This window comes from Phalacrocorax aristotelis, chromosome 17, assembly GCF_949628215.1.
Source record: "Phalacrocorax aristotelis chromosome 17, bGulAri2.1, whole genome shotgun sequence".
Lineage (NCBI taxonomy): Eukaryota > Metazoa > Chordata > Aves > Suliformes > Phalacrocoracidae > Phalacrocorax > Phalacrocorax aristotelis.
Genome location: NC_134292.1, coordinates 699,737 through 709,280, shown reverse-complemented (window position 1 = coordinate 709,280; position 9,544 = coordinate 699,737). Strand labels below are relative to the sequence as shown.

The 9,544-nt window shown below is 58.2% G+C and overlaps 2 protein-coding genes across 4 annotated transcripts; both read left to right on the top strand.

Annotated features, from left to right (window-relative positions):
- The first annotated feature begins 266 nt into the window (after positions 1-266).
- Positions 267-2,667, top strand: LOC142065830 (lipocalin-15-like). Its single transcript, XM_075112507.1, is given in 8 exon segments — positions 267-362; positions 749-810; positions 812-886; positions 1,100-1,164; positions 1,465-1,578; positions 2,048-2,206; positions 2,264-2,276; positions 2,532-2,667. Coding segments are annotated over 8 exon segments (720 nt in total).
- A 1,289-nt stretch (positions 2,668-3,956) lies between these two features.
- LCNL1 (lipocalin like 1) lies at positions 3,957-7,654 on the top strand. Of its 3 annotated transcripts, none has more exons than XM_075111846.1 (7): positions 3,957-4,066; positions 4,397-4,536; positions 5,098-5,168; positions 5,834-5,944; positions 6,506-6,607; positions 6,868-6,893; positions 7,484-7,654. In XM_075111846.1, exons 1-6 carry the CDS (start codon positions 4,004-4,006, stop codon positions 6,891-6,893), a joined length of 513 nt encoding a protein of 170 aa, XP_074967947.1. In that variant the 5' UTR covers positions 3,957-4,003; the 3' UTR covers positions 7,484-7,654. The 3 variants fall into 3 exon arrangements, with proteins under 3 accessions (XP_074967947.1, XP_074967944.1, XP_074967946.1); XM_075111843.1 differs by having other exon boundaries at positions 3,961-4,102; XM_075111845.1 differs by having other exon boundaries at positions 3,962-4,106; positions 4,404-4,536.
- Positions 7,655-9,544: the final 1,890 nt, after the last annotated feature.

Here is a 9,544-nt window from a genome sequence, read left to right as displayed (position 1 = left end):
CCAGGCATGGGGCATCACCCAGCTCCCAACGTGCTCCAGGCTGGGTCTCACACAAGGCTGCGTTCATCCAGGACTGGGCAATTAGAGGGCGAAGGGGCCAACGCTGTCACCTAACACGAGTAAAAGTTATCCCTGCTCTTGTGTAACCTGTTGCATAAAGTGGAGGCGGGCAGTGGGTGCTGCCAGTGGTGGGGGCTATAAATGTGGGTGTGGGAAGAGGCAGGTCCGTGCAGCCTCTGCTGCCCACATTGAGCCCCTGGACAAGGATGACAGTGGTGCTGCCCAGCATGGTGCTGGCCCTGCTCTGCATGCTCCAGGCAGGGGCTGATGTCCCTGTACAGCCAGGCTTCAATGCCAAGAAGGTAAGGGCACAGGGTGCCCACGAGGCCGGTCCTGCCTGGGCTGGTTGGGCTGCCTGGGGCAGGGTGCCCATGCTGCATCCCCAGGCACAGGCAGGCACCCTCAGGCAGTCCCCAGTCCCAGCACCAGGGCAGCTGCCTGGCCGTGTGGATGCCTGTGCAAAATTGGATTAGTCCCAGCCAGCTCCTGCCTGCTGTGGCCAGACCCACTGCAGGGAAACGAACACCCAGGGACATGATGCCCCTGAGTTTATGGTGCTTCCCCAGGGAACCTGGGCCAGGCACTGTGCCCACCCTCCTGGCACAGGGCAGGGGAGGTTGTTCTGCACACAGGCAGGTGGCAGGTCCCCATGGCTTTCCGAGACCCCACTGGTGATGTCCTGCTACAGTTTGCAGGGAAGTGGCATGTTGCAGCTGTTGTTTCCAACTGTTCCATGTTCCTGAAGATGAACAGGGTTGAAGTTGTCCATCGCCACCATCAGCTTCACACCGTAGGGGGACCTGGCTCTGAAGCTTCTCTGGCCCCTGTGAGTGCCTGTCCTGCTCGCCACATCCCTCTTGGGCCAGGGGCCTCCCCTCCCCACCAAGGTGGCTGGGTGAGGAGCATCCTCCCACCGACCCACTGCCCCATGCATCCGGCCCTGCCTGCTTCCTGGCAGGGCACTCCCCTGCCCCGCCACCCTGCTGTCCTCCCCACGTGGTGTCCAGCCATGTTTGCCATTTCCATTTTTCCTTTCCAGGCTGGACAGATGCCAAAAGATTGAGCTGCTCTTCCAGCAAAGCATGCAGGAAGGGCACTACATGGGTATGTGTGGCCAGGGGGTATTGGAGCCATGGACACCCTGGAATGGAGGGTGGGCATCACCAGTTCCCTGTGCCCAGGGAGCAGCGGGAGGTGGTTTTGGTCCCTCTGCCTCCATTGCTCAGCGAGAGGTCGTGCTGTGGGTGGGTGCCTGTCTCCTCTGGATTGCGAAGGAGTACCCTTCTCATACCCCGCTCAGACAAATCTGGGGCTCAAGCCCTGAGCCATGAACCCTGGTGGGGGTCACGGAGGTGTCTGGGCTGTGCCATGTCGCCCGACCAGGCACCATCTGGGGTTCTTTAGCAGCTCAAGACAAGAAGGACCTGCGTGTGATGGAGACAGACTACAGCCACTATGCCATTGTGCATGAACTCCAGCAGAGTGGGCAGGTGCCCAGCACCACACTGCAGCTCCTCAGTGGGTGCTGGGAGTGGGGACGGGCGCCCATGGTTCCCTGGGGCAGGAGACGGGCTCCCCACCACTGCTGCAGGCCACTACGTTGGTACCCAACATGCTGGCACCCAGGCACACTTAGGGAATTCATTTTGGGGTGAACGAAACTTTGCACCAAAAGTATCCCCAGTTTATTAAGGTTTGATCCAAAGCCCCCCTGCAGTGTGCCAGTCCAGCTGTGGCCCCCCAACCCCACCAGCTGCCCCATACTGCCCCAGGCAGGTCGGTCACCCACTCCAAGGAGCTTGTGCCTCTTTGCTGCCAGGCCAGGGCAGCTGCTGGGTGCCCAGGGTCCACCCTGCACCGCCATGGCTTAACCTTTGCCCTTCCCTGGGGTCCCATCACTGCCCTGCAGGAGCCAGACCCCCAGAATGGGGCTCACTGCTGGGTTCCCCCACACTCACCAGCCCCCATTTTTGGTGTCTGGCTGCAGCAAGGGAGCAGGATGTGAGCCCCCAGGTCCTGGAGAATTTCAACAAGCTCATCCCCACTGTGGGCTTGACCAATGACACTCTGACTGTTCTGCCCAAGTCAGGTGAGTGCCAGGAAAGCACGGGGTGTCGTGCACAGCCCCTCTACTTGGGGATGCTGTGTAGGGGCTCAGGGCACGGCCTGTGGCATGCTCACTCCTCTCTTTGCTTTTCAACAGATCAGTGCATCAGGTGAGTGTGGCCAGGGGAAGCTGGGTCTCCCTCCTGGCATGGCCTGGGCTGAGCAGGGACTCGCAGTCTCCCCGGGAGCCCTCCACCTGCCTCAAGTCTCTGCGTCACATTGGCTTTCCCCTGCTCTAATGGCTTGTCCGTCTGCCCTGCCTCCCTGCAGCTGAAGGGGCCAATGCCAGGGCCATGTGTCCTCCAGACCTGGTGGAAACCAGGCTCTCCTCCCTCCTCTGTGGTGCTCCTTCCCATCCTCCCCAGCTGGGCTCTGTTGGACCTGCTGCCCGTGCTAGAATCTCACCTCACCCTCCTAAATAAATCGGTGCAGAAGCTGCCCCAGAACTCAGTGCTATTGTTGGCAGGAGCAGGGGTCCTTCCAGGGTCCCTGACACCCTGAGCCCAGTGGTCCTGGATCTGACCCTTCCTCTCAGCACCCCAGGGGTGTTGGGGGCTCCTTTGCTGTGTTGTTTGCTGCACCCAGCATAGGGAGGATAGGGAGCAGAGGATGGGAAAAGTGTAGTGGGGCAGCTGCCAGGGTTGCGAGCAGGGGAGAATCAAGCTGGGATGAACAGGGTCTGGCGCACGAAGCTCAGATGGGTGGGCAGCAGGTCTGGGCAGGCAGCATTAAGCAGGTAGGCTGCCCAGCCCTGCCTGCATTGGCTCTGGCTCCCAGCAGGCAGCTCGTCCCCAAGACACCCCTTTCCCTGCTCAGCCCCCACTCCCAGGGCCACATCGGCGGGAGTGGGGCTGCACTGTGGCTGCCCAGGGTAAATGCATGGCAGAACTGGGACCCCCACACCTGTCTCTTGGCCCCCTTGGTGCCCCCATCTGCCCACTGACCAAGGTAGGACCATGCTGCAATGAGCCCCAAGGGCAGCCAGAGCCCTTCCTCCATCTCCCTCCACCTCCTGCAGACTGGAGTCATTCGCTGCTCCCCGACCCTCCCCGCCACTGCTCTCCTGCCCCAGACCAAGGGTCCCTCAGTGCCCAGCCAGGTACGGGCTGCAGGAAACAGCATGGACCCTTTTGGGACTGTGACCTCAGGAGCCTGTCAGAGCCGGTGCACAGGGGATGGGACAACACACCGTGGGAAGGAGGGCACAGTCCCACAGTAACATGAACTCCATTCTCTGCTTGCCTGGCTCTGGGTGCATCCTGCTTTGTGAACCCTGAGTGCCCCAGAGCAGGTGGGTGAGCCTGTGCAGGCACCATGGGTCGGGTCATGCTGGCAGCATGATCCTGGCAGCAGCCTCGGGGCAGCTGCCAGCCTGGCCAGACGGGTGGGTCACTGAGCCTCTTTGTGATGGGTCACTGGGTGATGGTGCTGCCGTGGCCAATGCTGGGAAGGACCTCCCTGCTCCTCCCGGCAGCCATCCATCAACCAGCTGGGAAACAAATGCTCTCTTTGTTCTTTCACAAGCAACTAAGAAACAAGGAAAATCCTAAATTTCAGTGCTAGTGCAACAGCTCCTGCAACCCCGCTTCTCAGCCCCTTTCTGGGGCTTGCAGGCACTTCCCTTCTTCCGCAAGACAGGATGCTGTTTACCCTGAGGTGTATTCAGCCTTTTGAAACCACCTTGCCCAAGCCAACACGGGCAGCGTTACCCATGCATCTCAGCACGCAGCAGCACGGGGGTGGGCGGAGTGGGGGAGCACAGCCACAGCGCTATAAAACCGGCAGCCCCAACACCATTCTCCATCCTGCTGGTGAAGCCGGAGCAGGCTGCAGCGAGATGAGGACCATGGGGCTGAGCCTGAGCCTGGCCCTGCTCTGCTTGCTGCGCGTGGAGGCTGAGGTCCTTGGGGCTGCGGGGCTGGACAGAAGCAAGATAGTGTGTAGCATCCTAGGGAAGGGAAGGTGGGAGCATGGCCTCCAGTCACCAGGGTGGAGACTGGAGAGGTGTTTTGGTACTGGGAACAGCTGGGGACCCCACAGCCACCGCTGGCTCTGCTGTCACACCCAGGTGAGGGCAGTCACCCAGCTCCAGCATAGGTGCCCCAGCAAGGATTTCGCTGCCTGGAGGGGATGTGGGTGTCCCATGGCCCAAGGGTGTCCTGGCTCAGTCCCTGAAGAGAGGACAGCCCCTGCCTGTTCCTCTGGACTCACAGCTCACCTTCACTGCCAGATTGCAGGGAAATGGCACATTATTGCTCTGGCCTCCGACTCCGAGAGCTACCTCCAAAAGAAGGATGAGCTGAAGATGGCAATGGCCACCATTGCAGACTTGGGGGAGGGCAACCTGAAGGTCTCCTTTGCCATTCCCAGGTAAGTTCCAAGCACTTTTCTCCATGGGCTTCACTGACTGACCTCGTCCTTGGACCTTTACCAGAACCACCTAGGTTCCTCTACCCAGCACCCACCAAAGACCTGGGCAGGGCATTGGGCAGGGCCACCAGCCCCGCAGTGTGAAACAGGGGCTTGGGACTGCTGCATTGTGGGGACGCCTTCTTCAGGACAGGCCAGGCAGACTCAGGGCAGCACCAGCCAGGAGCAGTCCCACCACAGAGGCTGAGGCACCCCGGTGCTCCTGGCAGGGATGCAGCAGAATAAGAGACCCTACGATTAAAGCTTTCCCAGCAGGACCAGCCTCATCCCACCAGCTCAGCACATGTCATGGGCAATCCTCAGGTGCCAGCATTGTGCTCTGCCAACCCAGGCACCCATTGCTCCAAGGGTGCCAGCTGTCCCCTACCTCTGGCCATACCATCTCAACCCTGAACAGCAAGTCCCACATTTGGGGTAGCGACCCTGGAGCCAGTGTCCCCAGGGGAGGGGAAAGGGGGGGGTCAATTCACCCCAGCCAGAGCATCCTTCACTGTTTTGCAGCCCAGAGGGATGTAAGAAATCGGAGGTGATTCTACAAGCAACAGGCATCCCGGGTGAATATTACAGCTCTGGTGAGTGGAGGGATCCCAGCCCCCCGGACAGGGTGGAGGCACTTCCCACCATCCCCGTCTGAAGCGGCTGGTTGTCCCAGGGCACCTGGCCCTCAGGGGTGCCTGTCTGCCTCTCCTGAGGTCCTGGGGTAGGACATCCCTCTGTGGCCAGTTGCCAGCTGCACCTCAGGGCTGGTCCATGCCAGAGCTAGTGACCATCAGCATGGTGGACACCCCCCACTCCCTCCCTCTGGGAAGCTGCTATGGGATAAGATGGACACATTCAGGCCAAGCTTAAACCCTGGGGCAGAGCAGGTTTCTTTTGCCATGGGGCTGTGAGTAGATGTTCACAAGGATGTTCGCAAGTGTATTTCCTACCTTACCCAGCCCACATATTAGATGACACTGGCCAAACTTCTTTGCTGTCTGCAGTGACTATCCCCAGACCCTCCTGTGTTCACCTCCTGTTCCTCCACTCTGCTGTGATCTGTGGGCTCCCCCAGGCTTTCAGAGGAGACTTAGCAAGAAGAAAAACCAGGAGGGGGAGACCCAGGAGAAAGACAGGCTGGGTGGACCTGGCCCTTGGCATCCTGTATGGGGCTTCACACGCTTACAGCCCTTTTGCAGTGTGGGAATTCTCAGGAGGAAGTAATTAATTTTTTGCTTTCCTCCCTTTTCATTTGCAGAAAGAGGCAATAAAACAGTGCAGGTGGTGGATACCGATGGCAAGACATATGCAGTTATCTTTGCCTCCAGAGTGAAGGATGGGAGGACCTTGCACATGCTGAGGCTCTACAGTGCGTAACCAGTGGTGGTCTGACCAGGGTGAACACCTCTGACAGGGTGCTTCACAGTGTCCTGAGAGGCCAGAAGGCAGGATTCCACAGGAGAGACCCCCTCCTCTCCACTGCCCTCCTGCCCTGGTTGGGGTGCGGGAGCAGGGCTGGGGCTGCTGCATGTCCCCTGAATGGCAGGGGAAGGGGCAGTGACTTGGGACTTTCAGGGGTGGCTGGGGCTCAGGCTTTTGTGCTGTGCTGGCAGCCCATGGCCTTGGGTAAGTCGCTTCGTGAAATGGGGCAAAGAGTGGGGGTCCTGGTACAAGGTGGGGCAGAAACGGTAGGGATGGGAACCAAGAGAGGAGGCACTATGCTGGTGCCAGGACATCCACTTTGTCTTGTCCCCTGGGAGGGGTGTCTCATGTGCCTGGCCACCACTGCTCTCCAGGACCTCCACCACTGCATCCAGCCTTCTCCCAGGGACCGTCATCCATCCTGTCCTCACCTGGGTGCACTCACCACCTAACCACGAGAAGCAGGGGCAAGCCATAGCCTGGAGCTAACTCATGTCTTTGCCTTTAGGCAGGACCCGGGAGGTGAGCCCCAAAATCACAGCACTGTTCAAGAAGCTTGTGAAGGAAAAGAGCTTCACTGATGAGATGATCAGGATGCTGCCCAGCCAGGGTGAGCACTACCCAGAACCATGTTGGCTGGCTCAGTCAATATGGGGAGGTGGGACACACTGGCATGGACCAGCTCAGCCCATCACTGCCACCACTTTGTGGTCTGAGCTGGCAGAAAAAGTGCTGGCAGCAAGAGGTGTTCTGGCTTGGCATGTCATGGCTTTCACCTTGTTCAAGTTCATTCCTGGGTTGTCTATTTTGGGTACTAAATGGTACTAGCCAGACCACAGCCCTGAACTCAGCCTTTCACTTTATTTTCAGAGGAATGCAGCCTTGATGAAGCATAGGTGAGTTGCTGCAGTGCAACATGGAGTTTGCAATGTCCTCAGCTGGAAATTGCCCCCCCCTCCTTGGTGCCCTAGCAAAGGCCACCATGAACTCCTCTAATTACTCTGGAGGCCGAGTTGTTTGAACCTGCACTGGAGCTTGCACCCAGGTAGGACCGTTGCCCTTGGAGCTGCTCTGAAGCAGGACCCCCAGGGTGCAAATGCCCAGCAGTGAGCAAGGGCACTTGAACCAAAACCACCAGTTCAGTGGAGAAACAGCTGCAGAGCTCATCTAACAGTGAGAGCCGGGATACCGGCTCTTGCCAAAGGGACCTTGGGGTTGTGGACTGGCAAAACTGGCCAGAGGTTGGGTTGGTGTCTCACCATGCAAAATGTCGTTGGTTTTGGCCCATTCTGGCATGTGATTGCCCACCACATCGGTACACATTCAGGTGTACGGGTTAGAAATCTAGTGCTGGAGATGGCTCCCCCTACAGAGCTGGGGCTAGCTGGAGGAGAACACACTGACCCTGATGGAAAGCCCTGCTTGCCCCTCTCCATTAGCCTCCTCACCTCAAATACTTAGCCCACCTCTCCCGGCTGTCTCCTAGGGAGTGTGGACTGGCTTGTGGATGCTCTGGCTGAGCAATGCAAGACCCATGCTTTGAAGCTCCAGGCTGCTGCTCTGCTACCCCTCTTTTGAGCTCAATGGTCAAGGCTCTGACACGTTTCCTGCTCCTCCAGCACCTGGTCCCTCCTTTTTGCCAAATAAACAGAAACTTACCCCAGACCTTGGTGTAGCTGTCTGGGGAGAACCTGGGGCACTGGGGCACGGGGTCATGTGGTCCCTTCTGTTGTCCTCCCAGGATCTGTGGCTGGTGAGCAGCCAGGGGCAATCCTGGGCTGAGCTCACCCAAGTGAGAGCAGTTTCAGAGCCCACCATGATTTTCCATCCTGGGTGCCTCCCATTGGGCAGGACCATGGCCAGACAGAGGTGGGGCAAGGAGCGCAGTGAGGCTGGAAATCCCGTGGGCATGAGGGGCTGAGTGGAGAAAGGCCATGGGGACTTGACCACGGAGACTGAGGTTGGAGATAGAGGGCTGCAACTACCACCACCATCCAACTCACCTTCCCTCCACTTGCCTTGCTGCGATTGCAGCCCTCTGCTCCCCTGGACCCCCACTCATACACCAGCTCAGGCTGGGGCAAGACTCAGCTTTGGGACCTCTCAGCACTGCAGTGCTGCAGGGCTGCTGGAAGGTGGAAGATGGGTGCCTGAATCCTCCAGACCCAAACCCAGAGAGCAGGTGCGGGGCTGCATGTGGTCTCTGCCCCTGGGCACTACGCACAGAAAGCCCCACTGGAGCCAGATTATCTGGTGGTGGTGGGCATCTGTCCCCAGAGACTGTGTTCCTTTGAATTTATATTTCTGAGATCCCACTCCATCCTTCCCTTCCTGCTCTATTCAGCTCCTAAAATCCACCCAGAAGAAATCACAACCCACCCAGGGTAACCCATGTCCACAGCGAAGCCCTGCCACCTCAGGCATGCTCATCTCCAGGGCTCAGGCAGTGTTCGCAGGCACTGAGGTCTGGCAGCATATGAAGCAGCTTCCACCTCTCTGGGAAAAAGTACTTCGTTCAAAATCCTCTCTGCTGGCCTTTCAACCTGCCCATCCCCAGACAGCCTGGCTGGTCATCTGGGTGTTCGTTTCAGCCTGGGATCTGCCTTGCTGCTGCATAACCATAGCAGGTACCACAGAAGGTGTTGTCCTAGCAGCTGAGCACTTCGGGATGCTCCCAGGTGCTCCTTCCTCCTCCCCTGGACTGGCAAACTATATTTGGGAAACTGCCTCTCCTGATCTTGAGGATCATGAGAGCTGGACATGTCCCAGCAGCAGCAGGGCAAGGAACCTCACTGGGACTTCCCAACCCAGCATCATCTCCACCCTCTTTGGAAAAAGCCCAGTGTTTCCAGCAAGAATTCTCCATGGAAGTTTGGACTGGAACAATTCACCATTTGCTATGGTCCCAAGAGCAACAGGCCCACACGCAGCTTTGCCTCGAGGCTTGTTTTCAGTATATGTTTTGATGTAGATGAAAACATCCTGCTGCCAGCAACACCCTTTGCCAAGGGCTTTGTGTGATGGAGAGTCCCGGTGCCTCCACATCATGTTCCAGCCAAATATTTCCCTCCTGCCATGTGCAGGCATCACACTGCCAGACAGTGATGAAATAATTTCTCTTTGCCTCCAGCATTTTCCACCCCCTCCTTTTGTCCGTCTGTTTTCTTCCTGTGCCCTGGAGCAGGATGCACGCAGGCAGCAATTTCAGCTCTTTTCTGGGTGTGAGTCCCCTCTGTGCAGAGCAGGTGGGGTGTCCCCACCGCAATCCCCCATGATCCCGCAGCCTTCTCATCAAGCCTGTCCCTGTACCCGCTGCTCAGCCAATGCTCATCAGACCAGCACCCTGCCTTCAACAACAGGCAGGTACAGGGGCAAGGAGAAGCATGCAGGGACAGAGTAAAAGAAGGTTGTAACTGCCCCTCTTTTATCCCCCCAGCAAACCTGGCCAGATGTCATTGTATATTTAATGACATGGGACTTTTCTTCCCTGATTGTTTCCAAGGCCTTCCTGGGGTGAAGCACCTTCTTGGCACTGGTGGCATCCTGC